The sequence below is a fragment of the Oreochromis aureus genome, linkage group 23, assembly GCF_013358895.1.
Source record: "Oreochromis aureus strain Israel breed Guangdong linkage group 23, ZZ_aureus, whole genome shotgun sequence".
Lineage (NCBI taxonomy): Eukaryota > Metazoa > Chordata > Actinopteri > Cichliformes > Cichlidae > Oreochromis > Oreochromis aureus.
Window position 1 is genome coordinate 23,738,274 of NC_052963.1, and position 19,027 is coordinate 23,757,300.

The 19,027-nt window shown below is 40.0% G+C and overlaps 2 protein-coding genes across 4 annotated transcripts; one reads left to right on the forward strand and one right to left on the reverse strand.

Annotated features, from left to right (window-relative positions):
* Positions 1-4,236: 4,236 nt before the first annotated feature.
* LOC116330707 (gap junction gamma-1 protein-like) lies at positions 4,237-12,982 on the forward strand. 3 transcript variants are annotated; one of them, XM_031753121.2, is made up of 5 exons: positions 4,237-4,637; positions 8,822-9,093; positions 9,183-9,408; positions 9,513-10,250; positions 11,366-12,982. In XM_031753121.2, exons 2-5 carry the CDS (start codon positions 8,854-8,856, stop codon positions 11,377-11,379), a joined length of 1,218 nt encoding a protein of 405 aa, XP_031608981.1. In that variant the 5' UTR covers positions 4,237-4,637; positions 8,822-8,853; the 3' UTR covers positions 11,380-12,982. The 3 variants fall into 3 exon arrangements, with proteins under 3 accessions (XP_031608981.1, XP_031608983.1, XP_031608982.1); XM_031753123.2 differs by having other exon boundaries at positions 4,238-4,637; positions 9,513-10,190; XM_031753122.2 differs by lacking the exon at positions 4,237-4,637 and adding an exon at positions 4,646-4,850.
* Positions 12,983-13,995: 1,013 nt separating this feature from the next.
* On the reverse strand, positions 13,996-18,034 carry inha (inhibin subunit alpha). The gene is made up of 2 exons (XM_031753126.2): positions 17,523-18,034; positions 13,996-14,952 (listed from the first exon to the last, which is right to left on the reverse strand). Exons 1-2 carry the CDS (start codon positions 17,818-17,820, stop codon positions 14,210-14,212), a joined length of 1,041 nt encoding a protein of 346 aa, XP_031608986.1. The 5' UTR covers positions 17,821-18,034; the 3' UTR covers positions 13,996-14,209.
* Positions 18,035-19,027: the final 993 nt, after the last annotated feature.

A 19,027-nucleotide genomic window follows, 5' to 3' on the forward strand; every position in this document is an offset into this window, starting at 1 on the left:
TATTGTATTTTCTGTATTGATAATGCAGACTTTGTGGTTTCATGGTGCTAAAATCTGCATTTTTTTCATTATGTAAAACTCTTAAATGGACAGTGCAGGCACAGTGCACATTAGTTTAATCATCTGTATTGGAACGATTACATCGCTTCTATCAAAAGAAAACAGAAAAGCTGTAGATTGAATGCTGCCTGTAGGCAGGAGCTCAACGTAGAGCTACTATCCTTCCACACAGTTGAGATTTAATTTGACTTGGACACCTTCTAGGCAAGTTGTCCTGGCCATGTCCCATGAGGAGGAGGCCACAGGACCCAGGACATGGAGAGATTACATCTCTTAGCTGGCTTGGGAACTCTTCGATGTCCCCTTGGAAAAGCCGGAGAAGGAGGACCTTTTTGCTTAGACTGCCACACTCACAAGCTAGACTTGAATAAGTGGCAGAAAATGGATGGATGGACAGATGGTAAACACCCAAGAAGACTGTTCAGAAGTTGAATTTGAGGAATTCTGTAAAACGTTTTAATTTAATGTTATTAACATGTTGTTATGAGTACCTTATACTATATCCCTTACTATATCACTGACTTATTTTTGTGGCACCAGCAGCAAAGAGAAAGATAAGGTGCCTATTCCAAAGGCTGATAATGCCACGGTATTGTTCCACATTTAATGTATTATATTGTAAGTGCACTCTACTCCAAAGAGTCCTTCTTATGTTGTTATCCATGTTTCTTTTTTCATTTCAGTTCAGTCAAAAAAATTATGACATTATTTATTTATTTAAACATTTCTAACACAAAGACGATAAAGTCAGAGGTTGGAGGGGCCCCCTGTTAGTATGTGCCCTGGGCCCCACCAGACTCTGGAATCGCCACTGGTTCAGGTTCAGCTCTGTGAAAGTTAACCACCTTCAAAGTGCAATTATTTTTTTTAGTCATTGGTGTTTTACATATGCTGTGCACATGCTTGTTGAAGCACTGGACAAGCTCCAATTGCAGCCACGTGGCTGAGGAAACCCCCCCGATCCCTCTAAACCAGTGAAGAGCAGCAGGTTTAGTGTTCCTCCTATAAGTCTGATTCAAACAATAAACAGCAACATATTTTGTGGTCGATTCCTTTTATTTACTTTTTAAATTTCAGGTGCAGTTGCAGAGGCTGCATACCAGCAGAGATGCTTGCAGCTTAAGATGTTTAAATGTGTTCCCAGCTGATACATAGAAAGGTTACAGCTCCTCCTTTCCCAGTCCACAAATTAAAAAGAAGCGAAGCAATTAAAGGTCATTAGGACTGCAGCTTCGGTGCAGATGGAATCTGACGATTTCAAATAGCACTAACAATGTTAGCATTTGAACTGTACTGAAACAACTTGCGAGCTTATACTAAGGAGGTGTTGTTAGTTTGATTATAGTAATGAGTTTTCTAGTTCTTAAGCAGCTTAAGCAGCAGCTTATTAAAGAAAAAATAGAAGGAAGCAAAGAAGAGAGGCACATAAAACATTTATGGTGAAGTTATACTGTACATCATTAATTCCACTTTATGGTTCTGATATGGCATCTGGGAGCATTTTGCTCACACTCACATTCCCATAATAAGCCATGCATTTCACATTTTTATTATCTTTCTCCATGTGGTAACCGTTTTCTGTTTCTGTTTCTCTGTAAACTCCTTTACAGCTCATTTTCTTCCTGAGGATCGGAGCCTCCTCCATCTTCTTTGCGAGGAAATACTGAAGCCCCTTCTGCTTTTTTTTTTTTTTTCCTGTTTTCTGTTTTTTGGCTTACAATGTGGTGAAATTAATGATCCCAGAAAGTCAGCCTTGACTAACCCATGAGTCATAATGATTGCATGCTATGAATTTATGTCAGAAAGGTTTATATTTTGGGGAGGCAACAAAGCATCTGAGGCGGATACTTAATCACTGCCACAACTACGCAGGTGGGCTGAAATTAAAAGTGCTCTTTATTAGTACTGAGTCCCTCCCTTAATAAAGCTGTTAATATATTCTCTGCAGGGGTGTCAGCAGGAATTTTGAGCCCCGACAAAGACGTTGCCAACCCCTGTGATGAGTTTGTCGGAAACCAGCTAACTCCAGTGTCATTTTCTGCACGTCTCTTGTCATATTTTCTGCGATCCTGCATATGTCCCATTCACTTTAAAAGGATAAAACGTGCAGGCGAATGAGTTCATGCCTCCCTAACACCATATTTGAGCAGCAGATGAAAGCAGGGAGAGGATAGTTAGTATGAAAGGGAGCTGGGATGGAGCCATGGCGCAGACATCTGGCCGGACTCTACTTCCCACAGGCTCCTCCAAACATTTCAGGTCCTCTGGTAAATCAGGAGCACTACAGCTGCACTGTGCATGACAGCAAGAAATCTGTTGTTTTGCCGAATGCTCGAGTCAACTAAATTCTTGGATGGTGGGCCTCCTCGTGTAAAAGCTGCAGTCACGCAGTGCTCTGTCAGGCCAAACTGTGGTCCAGGAGGAGGATAATACAGGGGTCCTCAGCAGAAAGACAAACTATTACATTATGGTGGTAGTGTTACACTCTGTGTGCTTTTGTTTTTGCATAAAACAAACAAGAACGTGAAGAGATAAGCAAGAATCGAACTGAAGAAATGTCTCCAGTGGTGTGTCTTTGGCCTTACTTAAAGGGGACCTTCCATGATTTTAAACAGCAAAAAATCAGTAACAGTTGTCTAATCTTCCGTGACTCTCGGCGAGCTTTGAAGGCTTCTCAAAGTGATGTCATCTCAGACGAGAGTTTAGAAACCGCAGATACTGATCTTCGAACTGGACGTGAAGCTTTAAAGACACGGGGCACTTATCGGGAAATGAGGGTCTGATGAGAGATGCTATCGAACTGTGTTATGGGAAGGGTTGGATCCAGCATATCTCTGCCCCAGTTTTGACCTGTGCTAATCTGTCTCACACGAGTCCTCCTTTAAATGTGTGCCAGGTAATTAGGAACACCTTTATGAAGGTCCATAAAGATTATAATGTTCAGATTAAAATGATTGCTTTATTAATCAATTATTTTTTTTATTTTTGACAGCTGCTTTACAAAAAGAAAAAAAATAAATGTAAACTATGTCTTAATTTTAACTTAAAAAAAAAAAAACCTATGTAAATTTATTACAAAGATAAATAATTACAGTCATTTGTACGGTGGCTCAGAGAGGTCAAATGAACTGCAACTTGGGAAAACACCAGGATATAGAAAAAGGCTGCCAATGCACATAAAACACAAAAGAAATAGGGAAAAAAAAAATGTTTCAAAAGCTTAATAACAATAACAACAATAATAATAATAATATAGAAACAAAAATTAAGTGTTTCTGGGGACACAGCTGCATGACCAGGACCAGACAGAAACCAAAACATGTGAAGGACACGCTTAAAAGAAATGAAGGGTTCATCGATGTGGTGAGGAAGAAAAAGATGAAGGTAAAGTGTGTTTTAATCCCACGATCCATATAATACTGTAGATACATGTTTGCTATTTGCTCTGTACTGTTAGCTTGTCACTTCCTCAGCTGGAATTGTAAAATTTGTCCTAAAAAAAACCCAAAGTAAACCAGAAAAACAGAGTTGAAATCAAGTGATGTCTCTAAACAAGAAAAAGAAATGGAGATGATGAATTCAGCCAGTTTTCACAAGAAAGCAGCAGCCGGGAGAATTTCATGGTTTGATCCAGGAGTTGAAGATGTATCATGGCTGCTTTTGGACATATTTCAGGATGTCAGTGAGGCAGTTTGAAATCTTGTTCGCAGAGCTGGACCACACCTGAGAGGCAGAGAAATGATTTCAGAGAGCCGACTGACTCGGAGCAGCATCTAGCTTTATGCCTGAGGTAAAACTGTATTATTTTACTATTTCTATATCTCTGCATCATTGTATAGTCCTGTGCACACGTTGAGCTATGAGCACGCTTGTTACCAAATGCATCAATCTGATTGGTCATAAAATCAGAACGATTTCGCTTGGTTAAAAAAAAAAAAAGTAGGCCTATTGTTGTATTACTGTAAGGCCTTTACCTTTACCTTGAGGCAACTGTTATTGACATTTTGCATTAAGAATAGGCAAGTGCAAAAAATATTTATAATGCACGAAATATTTGCACAGCCTTACCAGAGATATTATTTTCTTGTAATTACTTAACAAAAACAAAAAACAGTATTTTGGGCATTTTTCGGCCTCCATACCAAGTGGCTTCCCTGCTGTGACATACCTTTCGTGTCGGTATAGAGACTGCGGTTTATCCGGGACATTGCGAAGACCTATAGGATTCCCCTGGTTCTTCACCGTGAGGGCAGAACGGTAGTCGGGCAGCTCAAGTTTCAGATGAGGGGCCTCCTCTTGTTCTTGAATGGGGCCGAGTTACGTGGAGGAGGTGCAGCAGGAGGAGGAGGAGGGAAGCAGGAGCCTACAGGAGTCGCAGACCTCTCTTTCTTTTGTGCTCTCGTTCGGGACCCCAACACATGGGGTCAACGCGGGCTGAATGGCTTCATAGTGAAAGCTGCCTCCGACGCAGACGCAGACGGTCGGCGTGAGAGAGCGAGCGCGCGCGCTAATTAGAAAAACCTGGTGAAGCAATTAAGCGCAAGGAGAGAAGCTGCGCACCGATTGTAGTGCAGAAGGTGAGTGTTTGGTCTCGAGAAAAGTTAGTTAGTGTCGTTTGGTTTTCCTTTTGGAGCTTAGCTGAAGCAGACTGGAGTTTGTATTTTTGTTGTTGTTTTTTTGGAACCCGAGAAGTTTGTTTATTATTTATTTGAAAGAGCAGGGTTTAGTCTAAATGCCCCGAGTAGGTCCGCGTGGCGAGTTTTGAAGCTGTACGTGCCGGAGTGTCAGTGGTGAGTCTTCCTAAATTCGTCAGTTTTTAGACTAAGGGGAAAAATTTAACACATGGAGACTTTGTGAACGTCACCATTAGTGCAGCTCGCAACATTATGAGATCACACAGTGCAAGGAAAAGGTTCTTATATGTAAATAGAAGCTTTTTTTTTAAAGGGAGCAGTTCTTGTGCTAATGGCTGTTTTGAACTTTCAGAAGTAAAGTCAGACTCTGAACTTGATGGCTTCATCTTCTAAGAAGAAGAGGATTCTTGTTTCCCCACTGAAGCTTGGCAGGACTTAGTTTTCCTCCAGGAATGCCACAATTTCCAAAACAATTCAGTCTGACTCAGCAAAGCGTATTCGTAGCCTTCAACAGCTCCACCGAGGAGCTTTTAAACTTCCTTCCAGCTACACAAACCGACATCAATCATGTGCATTGACTCCATTTTCCACTTTAGATTTATTTTTTCTCCCTGCTCTCCTCAAAGTCAAACTCTGTTGTAGACGGCAAAGAAAAAGATGTGATTTGCATTTGCAGATGCTGGATGGTTCTCCTCCTGCTGCTTGGACTGTATCGGGAGTCCATGTGCCCTCTGTCTGCTCCCTGAACCCTAAAAATCCCAGCTTTCTGCTTTTGGTTAGGCAGGAATGTTAACTTTCCCTCTGTCCAGATCCCTTGCCCAAAAAACTCTCCACAACCCACCCCGCTCACAACTCCTGGAGAGCATAGTGAGTCCTGAAGCAGAAAAGCCAGTAAATCTGGGTTTAAACCACATGAGCAAATAAGCTACTGTTTTTTTTGTTGTTTGTATTTGTTTTAAAAGCTGTCTTCAGTGCATCTAGGAGTCGGCACAAAATGCTCAATTTACTCGAGCCAGATGCATGTTTGTCTTAGTCAAATGTATAGCTGAAAGGTGATTGTTTGGTTTCCTTGGTGTCTTTATCTGGAGGGGAGGGCAGTTTTACAGTGTGTTAACAAGGGGTGCTCTAAAGCCCTCTGAGATGAGTAAATTCTGTGCGTTTGCTGCTATCTCAACTTTTTTTTTTTTTCCCCCCTCTCCCCACTTCTTTTAGCTCAGCACCTCTAGAAACTCTTAATAGACCCTGAGCATTAGCAGGAGCTGAACTCCCCTCTGGAGCAGCCCTGTGCAAAGTGAACAACAGCTGGAAACTTAAAACTATTCTGAGCCCGTGGCACAAAATTGCATTCCTCCTTTTTTTTCTCTTTGTTGTTTTTCTTTTCTTTTCTTTTTTTAATGTCACCATAGCTGTGATGACACAGTAAATTTTTCTTGTCATTCACCAAACACTCAGCAAAACTCACACATTTGTTTTCTGCAGCTTATTTTTCTTGAGGGGGAGGACGGGATGTTAGGAAATGGTGCAAGAGCACGCAAAGCATATTTATAAAAAATGTTTTTAAATGTGCTGACTTGTTTGGCAGGTCTGCTTCGCCTTCGTAAATTCTGCTGGCAAGGTCACTGGCTTTTTCCAGGTGCTTGTTCACGTGACTGATAAGCTTGGTTAGAAACTGATAGCTGGAATTCAGTGAGGTCAAACTGAAATCTCAGCTTCTGGTTTCTTGTTTTGGCAGAGGAGTCTTTTCTTCTTCTTTTAATTAAAGGTTTTTCCTAATTACACTGAGATTAGATGTCCATTATTGGTCAGCCTGCTCGTGCCTTTCATTGCTTGAGAGATGCTTTTGGTCTGTCTGCGGTATTCTGCATATCCGGTCATGTCCTCAATACATACTTAGGCCAAACTGTTGCAATGCAAGAACAAGTTTCAGTGGAGGAAACCAAAGGCAGTGCTGCCCTCGGGGCGGAGGTTTAAAGGGATAAGTCTGCCTCGCTGAATGAATGCCAGAAAGAGGCTTTTAAATTTCAGCAGCAGCCTTTTCTCTCCTGCTCTAAGACCTCTTGGCTAATGTGCCATCTAAAGGTGGGTTTTGTAACACTGCGTTGAGGGTAAAACGGATGTCACCAGGCAACTGGACTTGTCTTGTGTTTTGCTTTTTTTTTTTTTTTTTTTTTTTTTCTTTTCCCACAGTCAAATTTGTCAGTTTTAGCAAACCAAAGTGTACATTTCCCAGGGATGTGAGTGTGATCCCCTTCTTTGGTAGATGAAGCTTGTAATTTTTTGTTTTCAAAATTTAGTTCTAGATTCAGGGCGACGCTGTTGCAGTTCGAAATCTGAGGGGATGATTTCAGGGCCCACAATTTTTACTGTCTGGAAGTTTTCATAGCTTTGGTGTGGCTTAGTCTCGTGAGACTAAGGCCTTGTTAATATATTTTTTTTTTTTTTTTTTTTTTTTTTGTGGAATATTTTTCCATTACGCAGGTCAGGCTCGGGCAAGTCACTAACCATTTTTCATCGTCAGGTGCCAGGGTTGGAAAAGAAGGATTTCGCAGAGGACTGGATGATGAACAATGCGCCTGAGTGTCAAACACTAATCTGAGGAGACAAGCCTACAGATGCCTGTAATGGCTAAAGGCTGATGCTGTTGCAATGAGTCATGAAATGCTGCTTATTTTCTTTGCTACACCCTGTGGTCTAAAAGTGTAATTGTAAAGACGAGCGGTTCATAGAGTCCCTTTTTCTCATCCTCCTCCCCCTCTGTGTTGGTTTCAATCAAATGTGTTTGGAAATAAAGTTATGGTGGCGTTTATATCTTTTACAGTGTGTCTGGTGCCCTGTTTGTGATGAGGCTATTCTTTAACCAGAATAGACTGATCTAGGATGTGTTTTGAAATGGAGTTCAGTCAGGCTTTAGCCAGAATTGGAGGGGAAAAACACAAAGCTAATCTTATCTTGATCAGTTATTAAACTGCCACATCAAGTCTAAATTTTATTTCCAGCTGGCTGCTAAAGCTTACAGCCACTGCTGTAAGACTTTTTGCTGCTTTTTGAGTATTTGCCACACTTGAAGGAATTTAAAAGAATAGTTTCTGGCGCTGAGTTGGAGAGCAAATTCCTAGATCTAGTCACTGCTTTAATATCGTAATTCCTGCAGCCTGGAGCCACAGCAGGTCTCCTCAGAGCGAGCTGCAACTTGCCAGTTGCCTCTTTGATTCTGATTAAGCATCTCCAGCTTGGCGTGGCAGTGAGGTGTAAGAATGTTGGATCACCAAAATGCTGCTAGGGACTAGTGCACTCTGACTGATTCACATTTAAAGACCTGTATGTCTGAGAGGGCCTCGTGTAACTTCACACCAAATGTGTGGCTTTTGTTTATTTATTTATTTAAGATTTGTTGTGGAGACTTTTTTGGAATGCCTGCATTTCCAAACGCATGGTTTTAATCTCCTTTTGGGTGTGAAAGCTTATCATTTGGTTTCTTCTAGTGACTTTCAGTTGAAGTAATGCTTAAATATTTAACTTAATTGAATAAGAGCTCAAAACGTCTATTTTCAGTACATACAGAGGTCCTTTAACAAGGATGTGAAAATTGTGAATTAGCTTTATTGTTTAAAGTCATCACACTGCTTGGATGTTTTGTTTTTGTCCCCTCCAGCATACAAAACATCTTATCTGCTGTGGGCACTCAACAAGGCATTCCTATTATTTTATTTTTTTTCTCCCCTGAAATCAGACGTCTGTAAATGTAATATTTTGTCAAGCAAAACTATATAAACACAAACTGTGTAAAGGTCTCGGGGAAACAAACTGTACTGATATTCGAGCAGCTAGAAACTGTGATTATATTTTCCACCCATTTAAGAAAAATAAACTGTTATTGAAATAGTTTGATTACATTTCTGTGGATCAGCCCATAATTATTCAGCTAATTGTTTCATATTTAATGATAAACATCTGCTGTATGACCATCTGTCCACAAAAGCTTCTTTTAGTTGCTGTGATCCTAAAATAAGAGACCTGCACAAACCCCACAGATTCACAGGCTGCTGTTCTTGCTCACTTTGATTTTATGAATACAAAACGAAGTTTTCCCGTCACTTCTCAGTCTCATGCTTTTGTTTTGAACCCAGAGCTAACTTAGGGCTCCGATCACCTTGGCACCATGAGTTGGAGCTTTCTAACCCGTCTGCTGGATGAGATATCCAACCACTCCACCTTCGTGGGCAAGGTCTGGCTGACTGTGCTCATCATCTTCCGCATTGTGCTGACGGCCGTTGGCGGCGAAACCATCTACTATGATGAACAGAGTAAATTTGTCTGCAACACACAGCAGCCTGGTTGTGAGAACGTGTGCTATGATGCATTTGCGCCGCTCTCACATGTCAGATTCTGGATCTTCCAGGTGAGCTCTAGCAAAAGAAGGCTGTCGGTGTTTACTTTACTCACACAAAACAGTACTGTTAATGTCAACATGTATACGTTTACCTCCAGGTGATCATGATCACCACCCCAACCATAATGTACCTTGGATTTGCCATGCACAAGATCGCCCGCATGGAAGAGACGGACTTTCGGCCGGGCCCAAAGCGGAAGAAGAGGATGCCAATCATCAAGCGTGGGGCTGCGAGGGACTATGAAGAGGTAGAGGACAACGGAGAAGAAGACCCAATGATTGCTGAAGAGATTGAACCAGAAAAGACAGACAAAGCAGAACAAAGTAGGGCAGCAGTACGTCTTTCACAAAGCATCTTTAATGTTCTGTCTAATAGATTACAACCCCAGCTTGATACTAAGTTGGATTCTAATGTTTCTGTTTTCAAGGCTCAGAGAAAAAACATGATGGTCGCCGGCGGATCTTGCGTGACGGCCTGATGAAAGTCTATGTGTGCCAACTGCTGTGGCGCTCTGCCTTTGAGGTGGCCTTCCTTTTCGGGCAGTATATTATGTACGGCTTCGAGGTAATACCCTCCTACGTCTGCACTCGTTCTCCGTGCCCGCACACGGTGGACTGCTTTGTTTCCCGTCCCACAGAGAAGACTATCTTCCTGCTGGTGATGTACGTCGTGTCCTTTCTCTGCCTTCTCCTCACCATCCTGGAAATCATCCATTTGGGTATCGGCAGCATCCGTGACACTTTCCGTAGGCGGGCCACCCTCAACACACGCACCTCCCGTCCACCGGCCTCACGCTCCATGCCTACAGCTCCACCAGGATACCACGCCACCATGAAAAAGGAGAAAATGAAAGAGCTGAGGGACTTGCCAATGGGTGATTCCGGGCGAGAGAGTATTGGGGATGAGGGCCCCTCGTCCAGGGAGCTGGAGCGGTTGAGAAGACACCTGAGGTTGGCCCAGCAGCACCTGGACCTTGCCTACCAGGTGGATGAAGGAAGTCCTTCACGCAGCAGCAGCCCAGAGGTGAACACAGCGGCACAGACTGCTGCAGAGCAGAACCGTCTCAATTTTGCCCAGGAGAAGCAAGGAGAGGCGAGCGAGAAAGGTAAAGAAGACGCTCGGGCCTCCATTCGACACACTGAATTTGACACAGATGAACCAGGAGGTAGAGTTCAGCCTTAAATAATCAAAACCAAATCATTTATTTATATAAAAGGCCAACCATTCAGCTAAATGTGGTTCAGGTTTCTCAAAAGTAAGGGTTTGCCACTCTTCTGTTTTGTATAACTGTAAATTAACATCATTTGGGTTTTGGACTGTTAAAAATTGAAGAAAATTAGTTGCAGCTCTAAACCATGGAGAAAATATTTGGAAGAGGAGTATTGCCAGCATATAAAAGTACTTTTTCTATAAATAAATTAGGGCTGGAAGATGTGATTAATCAGCTAAAATCATAGACTCTGTGAAACATGTAGCCACAGTGACCTCACCCACTGGTTTGTGGGTTTGCATTTTGAAGCCTCAACTTTAGCTTTATGGCTGCTGCCATCTTGCTTGTCTTAAGACTGAAGTGACCATATTTGGGCAAGATGGTGGAGTGTTAAGGTATTAGCTAATGCTAGCCTAGCAAGTTTGGTTGGAAAGCTGCATATGGAATTTAGGGGTGCATTGCCCAGTCCGGGTTAGCTTCTAAGTGACCTACAGATATATTATTAGATTTTAACTTAGCAGACTGAAGCACAGACTATAACAGGTTGTGAGTACAGTTAACTGTACAAAGTAATTATTTACCAGGTGATTGCATCATTATGATGATAATGGCTGCCAACTACAGCCGTCTTCTTGCACCAAAGTGGTATTAAAACAATTAAGTAGTCCTATCGTGACTTGGAATAGTGTGTGGGTTTTTCTTTTTTTTTTTTTTCTTTTTTTTTTAATGAGCCTCAAGTGGCCATTGGAGGAACTGCAGTTGTAGAGATCCAACCCTTCATTGTTGGCTTTCCATCATTTAGTTGCTTGAAATTTTGCCCAGTCAGCACTCTAAAATTCAAGGATGGCACAAACCTTAATATTTGGCACATGGAAGCCAGAGAAGAATATTGAATCTTTCGACTTCCAGCCGATTATGTAAATACAGGCTTAACTTTGGACTTTATGTCAGATTAATATTTATTTTTTGTGGTTTATTTCCTACTTTGGTTTGACCTAAAAACATCAGGAAAAAAATCAATTTTAAGTGAACATGCAAGCTTAATAATCTCTGGTCTCTTTATCTTCTAGGGATACATGCCTGAGCGTGCTTCCTGCCTCAAACGTCTGTCCTTTCATTCCTACTGGCCTTAAACACATGGGGGAAGCACATATGGGAATGCAGTCAGACCACTGAGGGAGACCAAAGTGTGTGTAATGTGTGTGCGTGTGTTTGTGTGTGGGGATGAGAGAAATGTGCCTTTCAGTATTAGAGGTCAGTTGAAAACAAAGAAATGCTGACCGAGCTGTGTTGCGACAAATGGTTAATTTCCACGACTCTAAACTTGAAAGCTTGCCGACCTACATCCAAACTTTGACTGTGCCTTTGGCTAGACCTCGTCTACCCCATGTTCCTTCGTCATCTGTTTTTTGTTGCATTGCAATAACCTGTCCATTTAAGACCACGCAAGGATTATTGTAAGCTTCAGCTGAGTGTATTTTTTTTTCTTTCTCTTTTTGTTTGGTTCACAAGAGGGGTTGGTTGTTTTTTTGTTTTTTTTTGTTTTTTTTGTTTTTTGTTTCTGAATGTTGATGTCTCACTTGGTTGAAGCTTATTGGCCTCAAATCTTAAACATGACCTTGTGTTATGTAATGTTTTTGAGTATGTGGAGAAGCTTGGTAAGTGGCGCTTAACCTGTACTGGATGAGTCATCTTTAATTTAAATGTTGGGAATTATTGGTGTATTAGCCAGAAGTCATTCCACTTCAGAAATGTTTGACAGATATATTTTTTTCCATTTCTTTTCAAAGTCTATTTACCCAAATCAGCCAGAAATATTTACCTGGGAAATGCTTGAATTCTTAATCAACAGGAACCGTTCCACACATTTCCAACAATCATCTTTGTACAATCATTTTATTTTACCGGCCTTTAAGTTTTTTTTTGTTTGTTTTGTTTTTTTGACCAAACGCTGTAGGCTAGTGACATTTCTGTAGAAGGAAGTGTTGTCATGCAAATACCACCTCAGCATTTCAATGTTAATCCTTTCCTAAATTATGTTCTAAAACAAATATTTAGTGTTCATTGGGGCAGAAAGTTGGAAAATAAATTCACTTTTTGTGGTTTTTCATGCTAACTGGCTAGAAACATCTGTCTTCTGGGGCACTGTCAAACATGTAATTCCACCCTTGTCTTTAGAAATTTACATTCTTCTTTAGTGAGACATATTTTCCGTCCTTGACATGCAACCTCTTTCTCCTTCGTGCTGAAACACGGATGCCTTTGTGCATCCCGGGAAAGGAGGAGGAAGAAAAGCCAAGCTGAGGAAAGGATGACAGTTTGCTGACGCACAGCCTGGTGCCATGTAAACATGTAATCTTCAACTCACCGTGAGATTCATTCCTTCCTTTTTTTTTTTTTTTTTTTTTTTTTTTTTTTCTTTTTGTGTGTTCAGTAGCTTTCAGTATTCATACAGTTGAAACGTTTTCATAGTCGGTTTTATATCCTGGAAAACAAAGTGCAGATCGCCAAAGAGCTGTTGCTGTATTCTTATAATCATCTCACTTCCAGTTTTGCTACTTATTACGAGGTACGACATTCAAGTTTGAGTATAGTACTTTTTTTTTTTTTCTATTGCAAGTTTTGTAGTTATTGTAACTGTAGAGATTATTTTGTCTTCAGAGTAAATAAATATATTTGAAATGGTTTACTCCTGTCCTTGATTTCTTTTTTTTTTTTTAATAATTGTTTAAACCTGTGGTTGAATTGCAGTCTGCTCAATATGTATTAACATGTTAATTTATCTCAATTAAAATGAAAATTTATTGGATTGTAAAAACAAGTGACATCTGTTAGTTACCCTGACATCTACAGGGTAAGTAATTATTGGTCAGTCATACTGTTTAAGGTAAAATGATGGGTTTTAAAGCAGGCCTACTATGCCCTCCACAGGATTAATCAAGAAATGGCTAAACAAAAGGGGTTTAAATGAGCTATTTCAGTATGTCACTTTGGTTTGGTTTATATAAAAAAAATAAATAAATAAATAAATATTTCAGTGCCCCAATAAGGGAAGAACCAGATTTTCCCATTCTCTCCTAAATATTTGTTCTAATTGTCTCATGATTTACTTGTTAAATTGGCCATTTCCTAATTGATGGTGATGTTATTGATACATAACAAATCTATTTACCTTTTTATGTGGTATGCTAAAATAAATGAAAATGAAATCCCTCGAAATCCACAAATTAAGAGTTTCAGAGGCGCTCGCGGGGGGGGGGGATTTCTGGATTAATTCAGGAAGCAAAACAAACATATCGACCAAGTCTTCATCAGGTATGAATTGAGTTTTAAATAATGTGCATACATATCCAAAAAATTAGTTATAGCAAATATGCGAATCGAAGTTATGTGGGAAGGAACAGATGTATAGAACTCAATAGATAAATTAAACAAGGAAATTTTAACAGCTCTTAAAAGGTGATCATGTCATTAGCCATTTTTACAATGTTCAATTTATTTAATTTACATCAGTAAGGACTTTAATTGATGGTGGTTAAAGTGTTCCTAGAAAAAGTATCTTAAATTTGAGTGACTTTCATTTTTAGCACATATAGAACTGTATCTTACACTTCCTTGTATGACTGTGTGTTGAATATTGATGTGTGGTACACGAAGTAGTACCAGTGAAAGGGTGAAAACAACACATTAAACAAACAAAACCTGCTAAATAACACTTTAATCAAGGTTCACATATAAAGTACAATCTGTTTTGAGGCTTATGTTGCACACACCCAAACTAAAGAACAATCAGGACAAAATTGTAGGTGAATAAGACAAAAGAAAGTTTAATAAGAACAATAATCAAATTTCAACTGACTTGTAAGTAAACTGAAATCTTTTATTTGGGTGAACTGGCCTTTAAGGTCTGATGTTCAGATACATGTACAGTCTTCAGGTATAATGTTAGGCAAGGTCTCATACTTGAATGAGTATCCACCATCAGATGTCGTGGTGATCCTCAGGGACCTCATGGTCCCCGGGACGGGAGCGCAACACTGAGTGATCCCCAACATTGCAGTGATTCGATCCCCACCCGAGCAGTTTCCGTGACAGTAGTAAAACGTCAGCACTTTCGGATGGACGATCCAGTTGTCCCACCCCAGCTCCTCGAAGCTGATGTCGATCTCTGCTCGGTGGCAGTCGCTGTGTAGAGGCCTCTCCTGAGAGGGGCGCTGCAGAAGATAGATGGCAGAGGGAGACCAGGGAATGGTCACTGCTGCATTGCGGGGTGACCGGGAAGGTCCACGAGGTTGAACATGGAGGTGAAGAAAGGGCATCTTGTCTGGTTCTCCCGCGTGGCACTGACAGGCTGGACAGCGGACCTGAAGAAGAAAGGGGCCTTCGGCGACGAGGGCCAGCAGGTTTTGCTCCAGATGGTAGGTGGTCCATCCATCAGAGCTTGACTTTGATGGAGCCTCCGCTGCCTGGAGTAGTTCTAGTGCTGTGGTTACAATGAAAAGCTGGGCAGAGGAGTTAGCTGTGACTGCTTCGCCTGCAAAGAACCAGAAGTGGGCTGATGTGACTACAGTGTCCTGGCTGTTGATGGAGGGCTGGAAGTAATATGTCATATGTCTGTTTGCAGTTTCTCTCTGAGCTGAGTCCGATTTGGTACAGTCTGCAGGGAGACATCAGATAAAAAAAAAAAAAAAAACATCTGTTAGCCTACTCAACACTTTCTTTCATCTCTAAACACAAAGTGAAATTCTTCACAGTGAACAGTGGTGATGAAGATGTGTACAGCGCATCACAGTCACTGAAGAAGCTACTGGGCCGAGTGACGAAACGTTTCTCCCACTGAAAACGCTACGTCCGGATTTCCTTACCTGGATGATTCAGCATGCATCAGGACACTGACAGGTATGCTTACTAATTTGGATTGAGCATGAACTTCTTTCAACCTGAGAGGACACTAACATGTTTATTTCAGCCCAGCATAAGGTTATTCTTTGATGGTTAAGTTAAACCCCAAATTACACATGCCCCATCTACACACATTTATTAAAAAAAACTTGTTTTCTACTTGCCTTTTATTATTTAAAAAACTGCATCGTGTTGGCTTTATTTCTTTCCTACATGTAGTTAATGTGTCTAAACATGAGTTAAGTTTATAAAAATTAAGTGTTGCAGATAAAGTACACATATCTCCCAGTTTACTGCAACATAAATATAAGTAAGGCTGCATTACAATATGCAGCACTGAAATTTAAGCATTGTTACCACCTAGGAGGTTGTGTTTCTAGTAGTGTTTGTGTGCATGCATGCCACTATGTCTGTAAAAACAATGGCCTAAACAGTTGAATGAATTCTGATAAAACTTTGCAGGAGTGTAAAGTGGGATCATGTTAACAATCCATTAAAATTTGGCTTAAATGCACCATTGTCTTCAAGGTCAGCTTAATGATTTATTGGTTGAAAAATTGATAAAAAGCCTTATGACTTAAAAACTATGATTCTTACAAGTGTGGTGTGTCAACATATAGAAAGTACCATATAAAGATGTAAACATTATGCCACATTTGACCTCTGACCTCTCCTTTAAGGTCAAGTTTGATTGATCTGAAGGTCAAAGTGTTAATAATGCTAACAAGAACCATTTAAAATGACAAGAGGTTTCCACTCTGACCACACTTACTGGTATGATACTATGCTAAGTACTGTTATACTATTATGACATGTACTATTTTCCTGTATTTTTCTTTTAAACTTGCAAATAAAACTTGCAATCACTTGATATTTATTACTAAGCATTTGTTTATAACACATATAAATAAATAAGTGCTCAGAATTATGTCAAGTATGTTAAAATGGGTTTAATCAGAGTAATTAACAAAAGCCTCCACTTTTCACTTGTTTTTACTGCACTAAAAAATTAAAGTACCTTTAGAAAAAGCGCAAAGAAAACACAATGAATTTTGTTTGAAATAAATACTGTCCAGGGAGCGAGCCACCTTGGCAGACAGCACTTCAGAGCGAGTGCCATTAGTTCCATTACATTTTAGAGAAGGCAAATATATTTAAAACTAATGTCTCTGAGGTTGCAACGCACACTATAACAGTAATGGATAAACAGCACTGACAAACTTTTTTCCAAAAATCCCATAATTATTAATGGAAACTTTAGAGCCAACAATCCGTTTCACCCTTTTTTTGAGGCGTTCTATTTTATTTTCAATTAGACAAGAATTATCATTAAAGGTGATCAGGTGTGTTCAAAGGCTAACAAAATAAATCGACTTTTCATTCACATACGGAGAGTAATATAACATAAAGCTTGAGGAACTTCAGTGAAGGTGATGAATATCAGTAGCTCAGGTTAATTTTAAACAAGACTTACTTTTGTGTGTATTTTGTGAGTTTTTGAAACTTGTATACACTCTATGTTGGTTGCGACGCAGAGTTTATAAAAGACAGATGGCGCTGCCACCATGAGGTGAAATGAGAACATTACACATTATTGATTCTGTTTGTGGGAGCGGGCCATAACTAATACGTTTTAAGGAAGGAGCGAGGGGCCACATAAAATCTGATTTAGTGCCGTGATTGGCCCGGGACAGACTTTGGACATCACCCTGTCTAAGGACAGAAAGACTAAATCACATATCTGTCTATCTAACTATTAATTGTTTTATTTGGAACATGTAAATATATCTAAAATAGCAGAATACATTGTAAACAGGAAAAAAAAAACCAAAGTAAATATACTGAGTTGTTGTGAATGTCTCTATATTTTACACAACTTAGATGCTTGAAAATGAGTAGGATGAAGTTTACACTTATTTGATCCTACCACCCTTAATACTATCACATAATTTTGATTAATCAGTGTATCTCACTATCTTACTACCTGGCATTTGGATAAATGCAATTCTGCTGCTCATCATATTTTTTTTTTTACTACTAGTACAAATGTATATTAATGGATGTTAAAAGAAGTAAAAATATATATAACCATCTATAATACACAAATACTAAACTTTGCAAGGAAATGTTGCAGGAAAATTTTGCAAATAATGGCATCCATATGGTTTTCATTTAGAATACGATCTATTAAAACTTAAAGTCAAAATGTATCCGTATACTGTTTTATTTGTAAGAGTACATTTTGACCTGTTGATCGATTTAAAGACTTGTGTGGAGTTTTACACTCACTCCACTCAAATAGATAAGTGGAAAAGAACTTCTCACCTGAACCCGGGAACAGAATTATTTGAGATGATTCCTGGTTCGGACGGGTTTGAGGATTAACCCATGATGTTCTGCTTGTCCTGTGGGCCCTCTGGTGCAGGTGCCTCGTATCAGGAAGTAACCTATCTGCATCGGGACCTTGCAGCGTCAGAGGGGGTTCTTCGAGCCCGAGACCCTCCAGAACCCGTACTTTGAACCAGGATAGCACAGCCCCACGGGACAGCTCCTCACCCATGCAAGCTTGAATCAGACCATGGATCCAAAGAGGACCCAGGATGAGGGCAGCACAGGACACCATGACTATATATTTTGAAACTCTTGATGGGAGGAAAAAAAAAATCCTTAAAGTAGGCGCAACTATTTTTACAGTTTCAGAGTCTGCCTTGTTTGTCTGGTTGCCTCTAGAAAATGGATTCCCTCCTGTTGCTTTCCCTGTTTTCTAACATATTTGTTTTGTCTCTGCGTGCTATCTGCCTCTGAGGGAAGTCTGTGAAGTAAGGCATTCTGCTGGTGAAACAAATGGAAGATAACAAAGAGTGACCTTGACGGATTGGATGTTACACACAGTAACAGGGGAATGTGTCTCCGTCTGCTTCTTTGTCCTACTCAGCTGTTTTTGGGTAGATTGGTTGACTTAAATCTTCAGCATGCAGATAAAAACAAATACACGGCAGAAATATAAACTTCTGTTTTTTAATTTGATGTGAATTAAATTTAGGCATCTGTCAAGACATTCCTCCTCTCAGATTTCTGTATGTTTTGCTTCCATGTTGCACACACACACACACACACACACACACACACACACACACACACACACACACACACACACACACACACACACACACACACACCTGTTAAAAACAAAATGCCTTTGTCTGCGCCTCTTTATCTGACTGGCCTTGAATCCCTGTCTGGGAAAATGTTTTTCATGGTTTTCATTTGAGGACAATTTATAACCTTTAAATGGGCCTAAAAGCAAATTTTCACAGTAGTTTTCTTTTAAAATAGACATATTTTCAATCAGTAGAGCTTTTATTTTGAGCAAATGTTAAGATGTGAAAGTACAACCAAATCTGTGAAATGATGAATAGAATGAAAACCCATCCTAGCCCACCGAGGAGCTTAAAGAGTAGTGCACCTTAAACTTGTGGACTTAATCCTGAAGCAGGATAGGAGAGATCTTTTTTCAACAGTCAAACTTTTAAAATAAGCAATAAGGGAAAATTCAAGTGTTTTCCACAAAGTCTTGCAGAAATGGCAGATATCTGACATTAAATTTGCCACATGGTGCATTGCTAGGTGGGTATAAAATGCATCAAACTTTTCCCTCTGCTTTATCCGTTTGAAAGTCAGCTTTTATGTGTATTTGGGATCACTGTCCACGCTCAAATATTTCCAAGTTTCATCTGTCTATCAGCTGATTTTAGTTGAGGATTGTAGCATTGTCTTAACACACGCTTGAATGTTCTACAGCAGGGAGCTGTCAAAATGTCTGCTTTTAT

Excerpts from the sequence above, each read along its gene's own strand:
- LOC116330707 (XM_031753121.2), top strand. The coding sequence starts at position 8,854 with ATGAGTTGGAGCTTTCTAACCCGTCTGCTGGATGAGATATCCAACCAC. Across the intron at positions 9,094-9,182 it reads TCAGATTCTGGATCTTCCAG|GTGATCATGATCACCACCCC; the intron begins GTGAGCTCTAGC and ends GTTTACCTCCAG. Across the intron at positions 9,409-9,512 it reads GACAGACAAAGCAGAACAAA|GCTCAGAGAAAAAACATGAT; the intron begins GTAGGGCAGCAG and ends TCTGTTTTCAAG.
- inha (XM_031753126.2), bottom strand. The coding sequence starts at position 17,820 with ATGGTGTCCTGTGCTGCCCTCATCCTGGGTCCTCTTTGGATCCATGGT. Across the intron at positions 14,953-17,522 it reads AATTCTGTTCCCGGGTTCAG|ACTGTACCAAATCGGACTCA; the intron begins GTGAGAAGTTCT and ends GTCTCCCTGCAG.